Below are 19,222 nucleotides of genomic sequence, written 5' to 3' on the forward strand. Positions count from 1 at the left end.
TGTGTGAGATGGGCAGCCTTATAAATATGATTAATTAATAAATAGGAACCGAAAAGCTTTCTGTTTCTTCCTAACAGGTTTAGCTGACCCTACACTAGCCTCCTAGTAACTGTGGGGTTGTGGGAGAGAAAATTAAAACTTAGAGGATCAAAGGGAAAACTTGAGAGATTAGATAAATGGTGATTCTATTCCCAACAGCCATTAAATTCCAGGAATATGGACAATTAAAGGTTTTTCTAGCACCTAATTTAGTATGCGCGGTCAGAACCTCAAAATTACATATAATCTGGCCTTTATCTGAACAAAAAAGCCAACTGAGAACTACGTAAGTGGTTATCACTTTGCCAGGGTGACACGGAAATATGATTTGCGTTTTCTTTTAATTGTGCCTTTTATTATATTTTGTAGCACACTGCCTTTTATTGTTCTATATTTTGTAGTATTCAGAGATGGCCCAGTAGGTAACAGCTATTTTGGTTAAGCCAGGTGTTGAGGACTGTATTTGGCATCTTGATCCACCTTTCAAGTCCTCCTCAAGGTTTTATTATTATTATTATATACTTTATTCATTAAACATGAAACTCAGTTCAACTGAAGATTCAAAAAAATGCATCATAAATACATTGACTGGTGCTACCTGGAATGGTTGATCCGGGTTGCTGCCAGCATCCTTGGTATCAACCAAATATCTTCTTAAGATGTACGAAGTTCCATGTAGGGCAGTTTTTTGCAGTTCCACTGCTGTTATTGTAGGAAGCTGCAATTTCTTGATGTATTTTATAAAATTTTTGAACATGATACCAAGTGCCCCAAAAACAATGGGTATCACTGTTACATGTTTCATCCATAATTGTGTAGTTTTGATGGCCAGGTCGCGATATTTCGTGATTTTTTTTCCAGTTCTTTTTCTTCAGCTCTGGCATCTCCTTGTTGTGTCTCACCCGCTCCCCCTGCCGCAGCCGGGCCCCTCTTATCTCCTGCCGGATGCTGATAGTTCGGAAGAATGTCCTGGCATGCCTCCAGGCCCCAGCCCTGGCACCATGCCCGGACAGGTCGAGCAAGACGAAGGGCCTGACGTACCTTCAGCCCCCAGTCCTGGCACCATGCCCAGGCAAACGGAGCAACTAAACCCCTCCCCCACAGCATGTGAGCCTGAAGAATGTGAAGCCAGTCATGAGCTCAGATTGCCAACAGCTGGAGGCTGGAGAGATCCTCGCTTCCGGAGAACTGAGAGGCGACGTCAGCAAAAGGAAGGGAGGGGCAGGCCTGGATAAGTGCTGAGTCATGGAGCCACACCCCATGGCCTATATAAAGGATCTGCTTTCTGGCATTCTCTGAGTCAGGCAAAGTCTAACTTGGATTGCTGAAGTCACTTCCTGGTCTCCTGCCTGCCTTGAGAACTCTGATAGGACTTTGGCAGAGCTGCAGAGGCACGCTTGATACAGACTTCCCTGACCCGGCCGTCAGCAGAGGAGTGGGACACGACACTCCTGGTATCGCAATATCAATAAATTGTACATTTTGGTTTTTGACAACTGTGATATCTGGCGTGTTGTGTTCCAAATGACGATCCGTCCCATAAGATCTTCACCTTCTCATTTTCAATAACTTTTTCCACTTTATGTTCCGGTGACTTTTGGGATACAGGTAAATTGTATTTTTTACATAATGACCAGTGGATTAATTTAGCAACTCGGTTGTGTCTAGTTTTGTAATCAGTTTGTGCAATTTTGCTTCATTCACATATTAAATGTGAAACAGTTTCGACTTTGTCGTTGCAAAGTCAGGAGTTTGGATTGTCAGTGGATTTTTGTATCTTCGTTTTCATGCCATTAGTTTGTAGTGTTTGTTCTTGAGCAGCAAGTATTAAACCTTCTGTTTCTTTCATGATGGTTTCTCTCTTAAGCCATGCCCATGTCAAGTTGTTATCGCATTTCCTTCAATGTTTTTCAAGTGCTGTCCATGCAAAGCTTTGTTTTCCATCTATGTAATCTGTTATCCAGCTGTTTTTTCTTATATTCTGCCTTTGTTTCTGCTGTTTTTGTAATGTTCTCTGTTTTCATAGCCTGTGCCAATCTTTCTGTGCTTTGGTTCACATAATTATTCAAACTTCGTTTTCTTCTTCTACGGTTTGATGGATTTGCAATAGTCCTCTGCCCCCTATTCTTCTTGGCAGGTACAACCTGTCGGTGTCACTTTGTGGACGTAAAGCATGGTACATATTCAAAAGTTTCAGCGTTTTCCGATCCAGGTTTTCCAGTTCAGTCACAGTCCAGTTGATTATTCCAGCTAGGTAGCGTATCACTGGAACTGCCCATGTATTAATGGATTTAATTATGTTTCCAGCATTCAGTTTTGATTTTAATATTTTGTGCACCCTCCTGATGCATTGACTCTTTGACTTTTCCATTCAAGATGTTATCTGCTTCCAATATGCCTAGGTATTTATAACCATCATCCTTTGCTAATGCTTTTTTTTGTGTGAAAAGTGTTTTATTTTTTTAAAACAAAAAAACATAAAAACATCTTCCATCCAAATACAGTGTGTTGGTGGGTACCTTTGCTAATGCTTTTAATATGTTTCCATTTCCCAGTTCTATTCCTCCTATTTTTTCCATTTTTTCTCACTGCATGGATAGTGTAGCATATTTTTGAAGCCCAAAGTTCATTTTGATGTCGCTGCTGAACAGTTGAACTGTGTTGAGTATTGATTCAAGTTCAGTGGGGCTTTTCACATACATTGTTTAAGTCATCCATGTATAGTAGATGGTTATCTTGCCATGTTGGCTTGAGATTTGGTAGCCCAGTTTTGTGTTTCGTAGGATTATTGTCAGTGGAATTAATGTGATGTTGAACAGTAGTGGCTTTTTTATAATAATATAATATAATATAATATAATATAATATAATATAATATAATATAATATAATATAACATAACATAACATAACATAACATAACATAACATAACATAACATAACATAACATAACATAACATAACATAACAACAGAATAGAATAAATAATACTTTATTATTTTCAAGTGTGGCCTCCCCAATGTGATATGAAGCTGCAGTGATTCATCCCATTCTATTTATTTAAACTTCCTCCTATTAGAATAGAATAGAATAGAATAGAATAGAATAGAATAGAATAGAATAGAATATTTTTTTATTGGCAAAGTGTGATTGGACATACAAGGAATTTATCTTGGTGCATATGCTCTCAGTGTACATAAAAGAAAAGATACATTCATCAAGAATTCTAGGGTACCTGCACTTAAGCAATCAGAAAACAATCAGTATCAATATAAATCGTAAGAATATAAGCAACAAGGTTACATATAGTCATAAGTGGAAGGAGATGGTTGATGGGAACGATGAGATGATTAATAGTAGTGCAGACTTAGTAACTAGTTTGACAGGGTTGAGGGAATTATTTGTTTAGCAGAGTGATGACCAGGATTACCCAGGCAATGAAGTAGAATTTATCCTGCTTTCTAGCTCTTCCCCGAAACAGCCTTTTTCTCTTTTCCTTTTTTTCCTAAGCAGGTGGGAAAACAATTCAGTGGAGGACAAAAGGCACAAAAGAAGCATACAAGACTAAATGGAAATTTATTCCTAAGTCAACATTGTGCTTTGGCAGGCTTTGAAAATGCAAAGTGGCATTAGATGCAGAGTTAGAGTGCCAATATTTGCAAATCTGCTAAACCTACAATTGTTCAATCAAGAAGCAGCTTTTAAGTGCGAGGCCAGTCCACTGAATGCAAGGAAGGGATTTTATATCCATCTATATCCGTATGTTTGTTTCATATATTTGATAGGACTAGAATAGGATTGATTTCAGAATCCCTCAGAATTTACCAGATTCGGGGCATAAGAAAGTAACTCCTTCGAAGTAAATTAGTCTTGCAACATTTTGTCAACTTGTCACAGACCAGGTGACATCAGATATAACTAGGAATTTGGGATTTGTAGTCCACATGGCTGGGGAATTCTGGGACTTGAAGTTCACATGGCTGGGGAATTCTGAGACTTGGAAGTCTACAGGTCTTAAAAGTCCCCAAGATTGAGAATCACTGAATCACCGCTTTAAAGCAAGGACAACACCTTTATAATGCAGGTGTGAGTGGGCAGGGCATATTATTACAGTAGTCCTCAGCTTACGACTACATTTGGGAGAATTTCCATTGCTAAGCATGGAGGGTTTTAAGTGAATTGCCACCAGTTTTATGACCTTTTTGGCCCAGCAAATCACTGTAGCTGTTAAATGAACCATGAGGTCATTGAGACAATGTAGGCATTTCCCTTCTCCCCCTTTTCCAAGCAGGAAACGCTTCCTTGTCCCAAAGATGCTTTTTCGGGAGGCAACCGGACTTTCTTGTTTTTGTCTTTTAGGCAAAAATCCATTTTGATCAGAATGTATAAATTCATTCAAATATCTTTTAAGACGTTCTGCTAGTATTAAAGCAAAAATGTTGTAATCTTGAATTTAACAGGGATAAAGGTCTATAATTTTTAATTTGATTTAAGTCAGAGTCTTCTTTCGGAATGAGAGTAATGTAGGCCTCTGTCCAGGTTTCGGGTATTTTCTCTTTCTGCATTGCTTCATTCATAACCTCTAAAAATGGGAGACCCAGTTGCAGTGGTGGGATTCAGCCAGTTTGCACCACTTCGGGAGAACCGGTTGTTAACTTTCTGAGCAGTTTGGCGAACTGGTTGTTGGAGGAAATCATTAGGACAGAGAACCGGTTGTTAAATTACCTGAATTCTATCACTGCCCAGTTGTTCTTGAAAAGTCACATAGTATTCAACTGTCAGTCCATCTGGGCCTGGAGCTTTTTCTTTTTTTGTTTTTGTTTTTTGAGTGCTTGCATTAATTCCATCATTGTTATATTTCCCTCCAACATAACTTCAGTATCTTTAGGAATCTGGGGGTAAGTTTACTTTATTCAAATATTGTTTCACTTTTTCCTTATCAATTCCCTCTTTTTCATATAGTTGCGTATAAAAATTCTGAACAATTCTTTTCTTCTCTTCACTCGTGAATTGGATCGTGCCCTTATTGTCCTCTAATTGTACAATTCTATGATTTTCTTTCTCTTTTTTAAGTTTATAGGCTAACCATCTACCTGGTTTATTAGCATTTTCAAAATAATTCTGCTTTGCCCCTTTGATTTTTTTGTGCTAACTTTCTTGTTTTTCTTTGAAGACATTTCACTTCTCATCCCAGAAGCTTCTTCAGCTCTGACGGGATGGTGGGGAATAGAAGGAGTTATACTCCTTGCAGATAGTTGGTCATTTGCATTCTTTTTAGAGAATCGCTGAGGCTACTTGGAGTTTTGTCTGTGTCCTGAGTGATGCAAATGGGGATGGAGCCTTCTTGGTTTCAGGATGTTTTATGCCCCGTGTCGCTTCACTGTTGACCACTGTTGCTCCACACCCATTTGCACTACTCAGGTGACCGTGAGGACACAGACAAAACTCCAAGTGGCCTCAATGATGAATGCAAATGACCAGCTGTCTGCAAGGAGTGTAAATCCTTCCATTCCTTACCATTCGGTCAGAGATGAAGAAGCTTCTTGGATGAGAAGCAAAACATCTTCAAAGAAAAACAAGAAAGAACAGTTGCCTCTTGAGAAAAGCACCTTTGTTCAACCATTACCTTGATGACTGAGAAACTCCATAGACAAAGGCTACATTGGTTGAACTTCTGACTAAAATGCAAAATTTTAAAAGCGGAGGTGCTTCACTTGGGAACTAAAGAAGCAGTACTGTTGCTTATCACTCCAGAAGCCCATAAAGTCATCAATCAATGCTGCCATAAATATAATAATGCTATAGACACAATCTTTTCCATTTTGAAAACTTTTATTATCAGGATATAAAATACAAAAGAAAATAGAGGTGGTCCATTTATTTTCCAAAGCATCAGAGGGCAGGACAAGAAGCAATGGATGGAAACTAATCAAGGAGAGAAGCAACCTGGAATTAAGGAGAAACTTTCCAAACAGTGAGGACAATTAACCAGTGGAACAGCTTGCCACCAGAAGTTGTGGGTGCTTCGTCACTGGAGGTTTTTAAGAAGAGATTGGACAGCCATTTGTCTGAAATGGTATAGGGTCTCCTGCTTAAGCAGGGGCTGGACTAGAAGACCTCTAAGGTCCCTTCCAGCTCTATTTTGATTGAAAAATGTGCTAAACCACCAGTGTGCTTCAGCTGCCTAAAAGAGCCAATACAGTCCTAAACTGCATCAATCAAATCCCCTTCCAACTCTGATTCTGAAAATAGTGGGGAAAATGGGGAGGAAAAAGAGAATGGAACAAAGTCTAGAGGGAAGGAAGGGGAGAAAGAAAAGAAGTGACTTCCGAGTCTTTTTAGCAGATATAAGAAGATATCTGCTTATTTATTTACTTATTATTGAAGTCAATAGAGTCATTAAACTATACCTACCACAAACCACCACCAAAATCAGGAAAAACAAATTACCCATTTCAATAAAAAAGCTGCAATCCAAAAAAAAAATCCCTCTGGCGAAAAAACAAAACTGGCTATGTAGCCAACTTTAAAAACCGCTACAAAAATATATGCCACCAAATAAAGACCAAATGCACCAATTACCACATCAAACAAGAAGACGACCTTCTGCGCACAAAATCCAATCGCGCTTTCTATAGTTTTGTAAACAACAAACTTAAAGACTCGAGATCCATCCCACCCCTAAAAGGATCTAACGGTAAAGAGTGTAATGATGAAACAGTTAAAGCAAACCTCTTTAACACATTCTTCATCTCAGTCTTTGTTAACAGTAATGGCTTATACCCAACATTCCCCAGTCGTACCAACAATGATTACAATGATCTAACACAAATTGATTTCACAGAAGATAATGTTGAAAAGGCCCTTCGCAGACTGAAACCATCTCTATCTATCGGACCTGATGGTCTATGTGCATACTTCTTAAAAAGGCTTTCCACTGTTATAGCAAAACCCCTAAGCATAATCTTTGAAAAATCTTTCAGGACCAGCTTCCTTCCCAAACTATAGTCACTAGCCACGGTCATCCCTGTCTTCAAAAAAGGAGATCCTGTCTTCAAAAAAGGAGACCCCAGCCTGGTTGAAAATTACAATTTCTTTATGCTGCATCACCTGCAAAGTAATGGTAAATGTAAAGTAATCATCAACCAATCCATCACCCTCCACCTTGAAACAAACAACCTACTCTCCAATAAACAATTTGGTTTCAGAAAAAAATTATCCTGTAATTTACAACTTCTTCACTGAAAAAACATATGGACTATAAATCTTGATCAGGGCAAAGCAATAGATGCAATTTACATAGACTTCTGCAAAGCTTTTGACTCAGTGGTACATGACAAATTTCTTCTAAAACTAAAATCCTATGGCATCTCCGGACCCCTCCATAATTGGATAACAACGTTCCTGTCAAACAGACAACAAGTGGTCAAAATAGGCAGTGCCCTATCAAATCCTGCTCCTGTCAATAGTGGTGTCCCCCAAGGCAGTGTTCTAGGACCAACACTCTTCATATTATACATTAACGACCTCTGTGACCATATTATAAGTAATTGTGTTTTCTTCGCTGATGATGTTAAACTATTTAACACTACCAATACGGCTACCCTTCAAAAAGACCTAGACTTTGTGTCGGAATGGTCAAAAAATTGGCAACTCCAAATCTCAACCAGCAAATGCTCTGTCTTACACATTGGAAAAAAGAACCTAAACAATAAGTACAAGCTTGATGGACATTACCTTACAGATGACCCCCACCCTGTTAAAGACCTTGGAGTTTTCATATCAAATGATCTAAGTGCCAAAGTCCATTGCAACTACATCGCAAAAAAGGCTTTAAGATAGTGGTGGGATTCAAGTAATTTAACAACTGGTTCTTTGCCCTAATGATTTCTTCCAACAACCAGTTTGCTAAACTGTTCAGAAAGTTAACAACCGGTTCTCCCGAAATGGTATGAACTGGCTGAATCCCACCACTGCTTTAAGAGTTGTAAACCTAATCTTGCGTAGCTTCTTCTCCAAAAACACTAAACTACTAACCAGAGCATATAAAACATTTGCTAGACCAATTCTTGAATACAGCTCGACTGTCTGGAACTCACACCTCATTTCGGACATTAATACAATTGAGCGTGTCCAGAAATATTTTACAAGAAGAGTTCTCCACTCCTCTGAAAACAACAAAATACCATATGCCACCAGACTTGAAATCCTGGGTTTAGAAAATTTAGAACTCCGCCGCCTTTGGCATGACCTGAGTTTAACTCATAGAATCATCTGCTACAATGTCCTTCCTGTCGAAGACTACTTCAGCTTCAATTGCAACAATACACGAGCACACAATAGATTTAAACTTAATGTGAACCGCTCCAATCTTGATTGCAGAAAATATGACTTCAGTAACAGAGTTGTAAATACTTGGAATACACTACCTGATTCTGTGGTCTCTTCCCAAAATCCCCAAAGCTTTAACCAAAAACTGTCTACTATTGACCTCACCCCATTCCTGAGAGGACTATAAGGGGCGTGCATAAGAGCACCAGCGTGCCTACCGTTCCTGTCCTAGTGTTCCCTTTCATTGTATCAAATTCGTATAGTTATTTCATGCTGATACTTATATATATTGTTGTGTTTGACAAATAAATAAATAAATAAATAAAAATAACAACACAATCTGCAATTCTGAATCTCTCAATTACAATCAAGGGAGACCTATGATGTTCCTCCCCTCCCCCACCTTCATTGAAACCCCGCCCCCTTTTCTTTCCTCGCTCCTCTCAGGACTTCCCATTCGGGATCGCACTTTCGCCGCGGCGTACTTTTTTTTTTTTAAACCTTCAATGAATCCGAATCTGTTCTCTACACAAAACATCCCTTTGGCTTCGCCCTTTTTTCAAACGCCTGGTTGGGACTTTTTTATTTAGTTATTTATTTTCAAACCGCCTCAGCTAGTGACGAATCGGCCGAGACGGTCCTTTCGAATCTGCGGCCCGGGCGGAAACACTTCCGGCCGTTCCCCGTCCTCGGGCCGGAAGTCGCCGCCCGCCATTTTCTCGCGTCTGATGGCGGCGTCAGGGAGGCCGCGGCGGCCGCTCCTGCCCGGCGCGGGGTCGCGGTGAGGCGACGCCGGGTCGGCTTTTTCCCCCCTTCTTCGGTTTCTCGAGCGGCGACTTTTTCGGGGCCATGTACGCCGGGCGGCCGAGCGGGGCGGAGGCCTCGGCGGCGCCTGCTGGGCGGACGCTGGCCTCAGTGGGAGCGCTCCCGTCAGCGTCAGTGGCGGCGGCGGCCTCGCCCAGCGGCCCGAGCGGCGGCGAAGGCGGGAGCGGCGGCGGCGGGGTGGTCGTCGGTGGCCGCGTGGAGCTGCTGGTCTTCGGCTACGCCTGCAAGCTGTTCCGCGACGACGAGAAGGCGCTGCAGCAGGAGCAAGGCCGCCACCTGATCCCCTGGATGGGCGAGGCCTCCATCATGATCGATAGGTCGGTGCACAGCAACCCCCCGCCCGACTATCGCTGCTCTCGTTGTGCTTCTTCTCCTCCTCCTCCTCGCCCTCCTTGTGGCTCTGGTGGCTCCCTGGGGAGGGTGGGAAAGAGTTGCGTGGGGGGGGACGGGCTGAACGGGGATCCTCTGCCAAGGAGGACAGAGCTTGGCCCAGGCGAGGAAAGGCTTATTATCCCTGCCTTCTCCTACGAGATAGGGCTGGGCTTACAGTTCCCCATTTCTGGCTGGTTTCCCTGGCTGCTTTCACAAGGCTGGACTCCATCTCCCTTCCCCGTCTCTCTGATTTCAGACAGCTTGGACTACAATCCCCATCCCCGTCTCTGATTTCAGACAGGCTGGATTACAATTCCCATCCCCGTCTCTCTGATTTCAGACAGGCTGGACTACAATTCCCATCCCCACCTGTCTTCGCAATCTGATTTCAGACAGGCTGGACTACAATTCCCATCCCCGTCTCTCTGATTTCAGACAGGCTGGACTACAATTCCCATCCCTGTCTCTCTGGTTTCAGACAGCCTGAACTACAATTCCCATCCCCGTCTCTGATTTCAGACAGGCTGGACTACAATTCCCATCCCCACCTGTCTTCGCAATCTGATTTCAGACAGCCTGGACTACAATTCCCATCCCCGTCTTTCTGATTTCAGACAGGCTGGACTACAATTCCCATCCCCGTCTCTGATTTCAGACAGGCTGGACTACAATTCCCATCCCCGTCTCTGATTTCAGACAGCCTGAACTACAATTCCCATCCCCGTCTCTCTGATTTCAGACAGGATGGACTACAATTCCCATCCCCACCTGTCTTCGCAATCTGATTTCAGACAGCCTGGACTACAATTCCCATCCCCGTCTTTCTGATTTCAGACAGGCTGGACTACAATTCCCATCCCCGTCTGTTTTCCCTGTCTGATTTCAAGACAGGTTGGACTACATTTCCCATCCCCACCTGTCTTCGCAATCTGATTTCAGACAGCCTGGACTACAATTCCCATCCCCGTCTTTCTGATTTCAGACAGGTTGGACTACATTCCCATCCCTGTCTCTGATTTCAGACAGGCTGGATTACAATTCCCATCCCGTCTCTCTGATTTCAGACAGCCTGGACTACAATTCCCATCCCCGTCTTTCTGATTTCAGACAGGCTGGACTACAATTCCCATCCCCGTCTCTGATTTCAGACAGGCTGGACTACAATTCCCATCCCTGTCTCTCTGATTTCAGACAGCCTGAACTACAATTCCCATCCCCGTCTCTCTGATTTCAGACAGGCTGGACTACAATTCCCATCCCCACCTGTCTTCGCAATCTGATTTCAGACAGCCTGGACTACAATTCCCATCCCCGTCTTTCTGATTTCAGACAGGCTGGACTACAATTCCATCCCGTCTGTTTTCCTGTCTGATTTCAGACAGCCTGGACTACAATTCCCATCCCTGTCTTTCTGATTTCAGACAGGCTGGACTACAATTCCCATCCCCGTCTGTTTTCCCTGTCTGATTTCAGACAGGTTGGACTACAATTCCCATCCCCACCTGTCTTCGCAATCTGATTTCAGACAGCCTGGACTACAATTCCCATCCCCGTCTTTCTGATTTCAGACAGGCTGGACTACAATTCCCATCCCCGTCTGTTTTCCCTGTCTGATTTCAAGACAGGTTGGACTACATTTCCCATCCCCGTCTCTCTGATTTCAGACAGGCTGGACGACTATTTCTATCCCAGTCTGTTTTCCCTGTCTGATTTTCAAGACAGGCTGGACTACAGTTCCCATCCCCATCTGTCTTCGCTGTCTGATTTCAGACAGCCTGAACTGCAACTCCCATTCCTATCCAGCATCCCTGGCTGTTTTCACACAGACTGGACTACATCTCCCATCCTTGCCATTTGTGGTTTTGGGTTATGCTGGATTACAATCCCCGTCCAGCATCCCTGCTTCCGGATACTCTACGCTAAATATCTCCATTTAGTTGTGCAAGGCTATAAATTTCATAATCTATAGATAACATATTAAATACCTGTGATGTGCTGAATTACGACTCCCATCATCCATTTCTCTCCCCCCCCCCATCTCTACGTGCTGGACTACAACTCCCACTGGCCCTCTATTCAGGTTAGAGATGGCTGCCATGGCCGTATAATTCCAGTAAAATTGAAAATCAATAAAATGCAAAAAAAAAATGTTGCTTCCATTTAGCTGTTAGTCTGTTGTAGAACGAATTCCCAATATTACCAGTAAAAAACTTTTGTGTATTAGGTTGTTGTAACCACATAAAATTGGACAGTGTGTTTGTTTTTGTGTAAACAATCTAATTATTTAATCCCGGCTGTTGGAAAAGCTGTACTTGAAGTTACTGCGAGTTCTTGGTGAATAACAAATCTTGCCGTCACTTGGTTGTAATACCAGGGCATAAACATAATGTAGTGTAATTTTTAAAACACTTATTAGTGGAAGTGCTGAGTCACCTTTCAACTTTTTTCTTTAAAACATACCTGCAAATACAGCTTCTGAGTAGCTTTCAGAAATCATGTATTGGATTAATTACCTATGATAGTTTGTTTATGACAGATTCCTGGATAAAGATGTCTCCCCATTAAGCTGCTGTTTTTTTGGGGTGCAGATGTAGAAAGTTTGATTTGCTAAAAGTAGCTTTCAAAGGAACAACAATTATTTATAAAACGTGTGGTTTTAATACTGACACCGCCCACTAAAACAAATCCTTCACATATTTGAATGGTTTTAGACCATGAAATCTACCTACCTTTAAAGTGATGCTGGCTTGGTTTTTGATGGAAGAGACCAGCATGGCTGCTCCTCTGAAGTTGGGTGTGATAGGGCTCCTATAATAGCTATTTAAAAAAAAAAAAAAGATTAAGAGCTTCCCTTGAATTCTGCCTGTTGAGCTAGTCAAGGCACAGCACATCTTTATAAAAAGCCTACAAAATTTGTAAAGTTTCCTTTAGATTCCAGCAAAGCCAGCTTTGGAAATCTAGAAAGCTCCAAGGTTTATCTAATCTAGATAAAATCTAGAAAGTTTTGTCTTCGGGCTGTATCTGCTCTAGATAAATCTAGAGGTCCCTTCCTCACCTCCCCATGTTCTCTTCCTCCTTGGCAGAGGATTGTTGTGTTATTTACATTCCCTCCACCTTGAAGGAGTGGATCCTATATAAACTGGGGTAAGAATACCCTCTTTTCAAACCAAAGTCTTTAATGACTCCTGTTACGAATGGAAGGAAAACTTATTTGCATCTCTGAATGCTTATCTTAGCAAAAACATATTCTCAATGGCAGTAGAGTTAACCTCACGGTCTGTTATGCCGTATGACTTTTTGCCCAGGCCATATTTTTTTCTGCCTGAGTTTCCAATAAGTGATGTAAAGCTACAGTCCAAGGTTAATGGCTTGTAGAAGAGGTTCTTGCATTCTCATCCTTCCCTACTACAATTAATTGATGAATCTTTGTTTTGCTGCGGTCCCCCCCCCCCTCTTCAGAGCAGCATAGTAGCAATCTTTGTAATAGTCCTGTAGAGAAGGTTAAACTGAGGTTTAGTGACTTGACTGTTTTAAAATCCTCCAGGGAATTTCACATTTGACAAAGTAGAACCTTGGTTTCCGAATTCCTAATATTCTAATTCACTTAGGGCAGTAATGCCGCTTTTAGCGTGATGGAAGTTGTTGCGTGTATTGGCTACACTTGTACGGCTTCTGGCAAAAAACCTTGGTTTTCATTGATTTGTAGATAGAGGTTCCAGCTGTTTAGTTTAATAGTATTTGTAGCTTCATGGAAACTCGTTTTATTACCACAAAATGGTACAGAATTTAGATAATGGTTCCTGTAACGCTGTTACGCTTGGGGACTCCTGCTATTTAAAGCTAAAACTGACAGGTGGATTCTTTGTCTGGTTGTAATCTCATTGTTTTGGAAGATCAAAGCGTTTCTATTGGCATTTTAGTGAAAAAATGGATAGCCAAAGGGACCGAAATGGCATTGTTGTTAGCACAATTCCCCTAGTGTAAAGCAAAGAGAGTCTGAAGGCTTTGGTTTGAAAAGGGTGTGTGGCATATTGTAAGAGCTTGCTCCTTCCTTTTTTTTTTTGCTTTACACAATCTTCGTAAGTTTACAAGGTCCCAATTCCCAAACCAAGTCCTACTGGTAACAATACGAAACTCGTTAATGATGATTTTTGGCGAAACCTTAAAATTAATTTTCTTTAAACATTCAGAACAAAAACGTACTGTTGGTAACACCATGGCATATGTCTTGTATGACGTTACGTGGCAATATTTTGTTACTTCCCAGAATCAAACTAAAATGTAAATTAAACATGGATTTGATAATTCAGCTTCATGGTCATCAGTCAAAACAATGGCATATATCGCCCAAAGCTCTTTCACAGTTTCTGATAGGGCAAGTTACCTGAAAACTGTAAAATGGTAGGAGCAAGCTATGGATATGCTCATGATCTTTTATTATTTTACATTTGTAAATTAAGGAGGTTTGATAGATTTAGTCACTAGAAAACTGACTCTAAATTATTGATTGATAATCTTTCAGAGCGGTTGTTTTGGGTTTTTTACCGTGCTCTCTCTGGAATTGTTTGTTTTTGAGGAAGCAATAATGGCATTGAGACGATTACATCTTAGAAGAAAGTTGCCTTTTTATTCACGTCTGTTTTTTTTTTTAAAAAATAAAGTCTCCTACATTATATTTTCATCTTTTAACCAAACTTCATATTCCACATTCACTCTCAGAATGATGGAATGGACTCGGCTGCTCCCTTCTGCTCATATTTTCCCAGCCACAAAGAAAATCGTTTTAAGTCTCAGCCTAATCCTCTTTTAATTACCGGCCTTGCACAGATTATGCAAAAAAATAAATAATTAGCCCAAAGAAATACTTAAGCAGCTTACAAACACAGACAATTAAAAAAAAAAGTGACCAAATGAAATAAACACCTAAGGTAAAACGATGGATATCTAGTTCAGGGGATCAGCGAGCGTTTCCTGCAAAGAACCTCCTTAAATTGCACCAATGTTGCTGTTCCTATGTATGTGTGTCTCTCTATCACATAACCCAGGACTTCTTTCCTCAGCCGCATAGCTAGGGGCCGAGCCTAGCCATGATTTTACCTCCAATGGATCCAGGTTTCTTTGATGAAGATTTCTCCTGAGAATGCAAGACTAGCAGAAAGAAGCGAGGAATTGCCCACCGTTTGGTTCTTACGGATAGGTATTTATGTACTTGGGTTTGTGTAAATGTAAGTAATTTGCCTTTGCAGGAAAAAAAAAACAAAAATTCCCTCTGTTGCATAGCCGTTACATATGTTGGCCAGGGTCATTAAATGGTTGAACCACAAACGGTACGCATAGCAGCTGGTTCCTCTTTGTAGCCGGTTAGATAGTCCGCTTTTAATTGTAATCAATAACTCCCAAAGGGGCTTGGTTTTTGCGCTTGTTAAAGGAAGTGGGTCAGGAGTGTTGAGTCAGATTAATGGGTCCCTCGTTTAATTCAGTAGATGGTTCTTTTCAGTTATAGGTGGTAAGTATTGATAGATTTGGCAGGAAGCCCAGCCCGAAGTCCCTTGGTTGATCCTCCCCTTCCTGTTGCAGATATGATGGGCGTGGCCACTTGCACGACCTTTCCGAATACGACGCCGAATATTCCACCTGGAACAGAGATTACCAATTGTCCGAAGAGGAAGCTCGAATCGAAGCTCTCTGTGACGAAGAGAGGTATTTAGCCTTGCGTACGGACTTGCTTGAGGAAGAGGCAAGGCAAGGTATAAAAATCTAGGACAATTTCCTGAGAATAGCACGCGTTGAATTGAAAAAAAAAATTGCTTTTTTTTCCTCCTTTGAAAAAAAGTCTTATGTAACTTTAAAAAAAATAAAAATAAAAATCGTTGTTTCCCACTCGTTATATACTCACTCTTTCTGATATTATTTTGACAGTAACCCAGTGGATTCGAAAAAACGAGCGTCTTTGCGTATCTGAGGACCTCAGGATATAGTTTATTTGTAGAGCCACCCAGAATGGCTGCCCATTTCGTTTTGAGGGCAGGCTGAGCATTGCACACACTCTTTTAACCGTTCTTCTTTTAACAGTATCGTATCATCGAAAAGTTCATGCGCCTCTTTTTTCTTCTTCTTCTGTGTTTTGAGTAGAAATGAAGTTCACACTTACCTCAGCAGGAGAAATTTTTTTAAATATAAACCCAAGATCGTCCCCCCCAAAAAAGAAGAGAGAAAACTCATATCTTCTGCCCCTTTTTTGTATGGGGCGGAAATATCAATGTCCATACATGACCCACATGGTCGGCTTGCTGTAACATTTGTGTTTGAATGCAAGGGCGAATTATGTATTGTTCTCTTTTTTTTTTTTTAAAGAAAGTTAGCTGTATTTAAGTGTTTTCCCCCTGTTTTTAAACTGTGTGTTGCTTTTTTCTTCAAGAGGAAGAATATAAGAGGCTGAGCGAAGCTTTGGCTGAGGATGGATCCTATAATGCAGTGGGATTTACCTACAGTAGTGATTATTACGATCCCTCAGAACCCACTGAGGAAGAAGAACAGCCGTTCAAGGCCAAAGGTAAGGGAAATTCTGTGAAAAAAATCTTTGTATATCTTGGAAAAAAGTCATACTGGCTGGGCTAAGATTTTGTAGTTCTGTTGATGAAAGACATTGAATTCCTCAATTCGGGGACACCTGCACACGAAACAAATGCCTGTTCAGTTTTCATGCCTAAGGCAGAACTAGAACTCACCATCTCCTGGTGATTGGCCCAAAGTCATCCAGCCGCCTTTCATGCCTAAAATGAACTAGAACTTGTGATTTCCAGGTTCCTAACTTAGTGCCTTAACTACTAGATCAAGTTGGCTTTCAAGCATATAATGTGGTACTTTTTAGAGGCTGAAAGAGCTGTATATTTAAGTAGCTTGCAGCTGGCATGGAAGTGAGTAATACAAGCAAGTGTATTAGCTTACTCGATCCTTTTAAAACCAACAAAAGAAAGTGAAACATCCCTCTTTCTGATCAGTTTTTTCTCGGATTCCCTGAAAAAGTCTTGTTTGAGACATTCAGGTTGCCTTATTAGCAGCATTCCTCAACCTTTCTGGGTTGGTGGCCTGGTGTGGGGGGGGGGGCGGGGAAGGGAATGATTGTATGCGATGGGCAGGTGCAGATATGGGAGTGCACAGCTTGAATGGTGTGAGCCGTAGGGCTGTGAGTGCCCAGTGCCCGCCACTCACAAGGGGGGCTCAGAGCCAGTGCCCACCTCTTGCGGAAGTCAGGCTGCAAGCATCATTGCCTGCAATGAATTCAAGTGGGGCTGTGAGTGCTAGTACTTCCCGCTTGCATGAGTCAGGCTGTGGGCCAGCCTGCCACTCGCATGGCCCGGTTGGTAGTGGGTCGCGGCCCAGAGTTTGGTGGACCCCCCTGCCTTAGAGGATGTAGACTGCATTGTTGGCAAAATCAAATTTTCAATTCATTTTTGCTACCTTGTAGCTGAGTAGGGGGCGCGTTGGCTCAGTGGCTAAGATGCTAAGTTTGTCAATCGAAAAGTCGGCAGTTCAGCGGTTCGAATCCCTAGTGTCACGTAACAGGGTGAGCTCCCATTACTTGTCCCAGCTTCTGCCAACCTAGCAGTTTGAAAGCACGTAAAAAAATGCAAGTAGAAAAAATAGGGACCACCTTTGGTGAGAAGGTAATAGCGTTCCGTCTGCCTTTGGCGTTGAGTCATGCCGGCCACATGACCACGGAGACGTCTTCGGACAGCGCTGGCTCTTCGGTTTTGAAACAGAGATGAGCACCACCCCCTAGAGTCGGGAACGACTAGCATATATGTGCGAGGGGAACCTTTACCTTTACTTTTAGCTGAGGTTGCTCATTGCTTTCTGTGCGATGTAATAGTCACAACATTGTTGGTAAAATAAAATAAAATAAAATGCACCACCAGTTGCTTATGCAGTCGTACCACAAGGAACATCCGAGACTGTCATGTTTGATTACAAGTGTCATGTTATTCTTTTTTTGCTGGATTCTTGGTAAATTAAAGTTTAATGATGATCCATTTCCTCTGGATGTTGGAGTGGCCCAGATCCATCCAACTTGAGAACAGGGGGAACGGGTAGAGTGGTAGCTGTTACATAGTTAATGCGTGATGTTTGCCCATTGCTCTTTGAGAAACTCAACATGCTTTTAAGAACTTGTAATGGTGAGGCTTACCGTAATGTCAAATCACAAAGATTTTTCAATGCTGCCAAAAGAGAACCAGATGTTCTTGGGGCAGATCATTAAAACAACTCCCCTGTAGTGAGCTTAGCTGTCTAGGAGTCTCTCTGAAAACATGTTTGTTTGTTTTCTCTCTCTCTCCCGGTGACAGTGGAAGTAGAAAAAACAGCATTGCAGGAAATGTTGAAAAATAAATGGGGGAAAAAATAAGACAGTTGTTAAATCGCTTTGTCTGCTGTATGGTTTGTAGTCCCTGCAGACTTTGGGGTAAGAAGAAGGCAGTCCTGTATAAAATCCTTCTTTCTGTGCAACCGACAAATTATGGTTACATTTGAGCCCATTTGTTTGCCGCAGGCATCAGTAGGAACTGTACATCACAATTGTGGAGAGCCATTAGGACTTGCTTTGTATGGGAGAAGTGAATTTGACCCACATATCCCCTGTGCACAAGCACACACCCCTTGTGTTGAATCTGAGGCTTGCCTTCCCTTCCCTGTAATTGAATTACAATTCTGAGATTGCTCTCCCAGATTAAATTTGGGGTGGGGGGGATGCCATTAATAATTAACCGCTGGGAATTTGTAGAAAAGAATTTGCGGCTTCACTGATTCTGACATAGATCAGAAGGTTGTATCTGCTTTGTCTGGTATTAAGTGAGGGCAGGATATCTCCCCTAATTGTTAAGCAGATCCATCTTAATCTTCCCCTAGTCTTTTTGATGCTGTATCCGCCCCGCTCTGGAGAAACCAGGAGGAGATAGAAGTTGAGTTCTGATGTGGCTTTGCATATTTTCTTCTGATCCCAGTTCTTGCATGTGGTTGTTTCAAAATCTCAACACAGGAAGATAATTGAATTGAAGGTTAATGGAGTTCATCCAGTGATGGGCAACTATATCAAGAGGACACAGCATACCACTCCGTGAATTAATGAGTTAATTTATAGAGTTACTGCAGGGAGTCCTCGACTTACGACCACAGTTGAACCCAGCATTTCTGTTGCTGAGTGAGACATTTGCTAAGTGGGTTTTGCCCCATTTTACGACCTCTCTGGCCACCGTTGTTCAGTGAATCACTGCTGTTGTTCAGTTAGTCACAGGCTTGTTAAACGAATCTGGCTTCCCCATTAAGTTTGCTTGTCAGAAGGTCACAAAAACTGTTCATGTGGCCCCAGGGCACTGCAACTGCCATAAATATGAATCATCTGAATTTGGATCACATGATCATAGGAATACTGCAACGGTCATAAGTTTGAACAAACGACCATAAGTCACTTTTTTCAGTGCCGTTGTAGTTTTGAACGGTCACTAAACAGACTGTTATAAGTTGAGGACCACTTGTATATCCAGATGTTTGGGTCACCATGATGTAAAAAAGATGTTGCGACTCTTGAAAGAGTGCAGAGAAGAGCAAGAAAGATGATTAAGAGGTTGGGGCTAAAACATGAGGAACGGTTGCAGGAATTGGGG

At 41.8% G+C, this 19,222-nt stretch overlaps 1 protein-coding gene across 7 annotated transcripts in view; it reads left to right on the forward strand.

The window, feature by feature from the left end:
• Positions 1-9,064: 9,064 nt before the first annotated feature.
• SFSWAP (splicing factor SWAP) overlaps positions 9,065-19,222 on the forward strand; it is a 119,703-nt gene continuing 109,545 nt past the window's right edge. For 3 of the 7 annotated variants that reach the window (XM_058158069.1, XM_058158071.1, XM_058158070.1), the window contains exons 1-3: positions 9,065-9,508; positions 15,141-15,310; positions 15,982-16,116. In XM_058158069.1, coding sequence (XP_058014052.1) covers positions 9,216-9,508; positions 15,141-15,310; positions 15,982-16,116 — 598 coding nt within the window. In that variant the 5' untranslated portion in view covers positions 9,065-9,215. Of the gene's footprint in view, positions 9,509-11,011; positions 14,789-15,140; positions 15,311-15,981; positions 16,117-19,222 lie in introns of those variants that run through there. The other 4 variants (XM_058158073.1, XM_058158075.1, XM_058158074.1 and 1 more) reach the window with 4 other exon arrangements.

Source organism: Ahaetulla prasina, chromosome 15, assembly GCF_028640845.1.
Source record: "Ahaetulla prasina isolate Xishuangbanna chromosome 15, ASM2864084v1, whole genome shotgun sequence".
Lineage (NCBI taxonomy): Eukaryota > Metazoa > Chordata > Lepidosauria > Squamata > Colubridae > Ahaetulla > Ahaetulla prasina.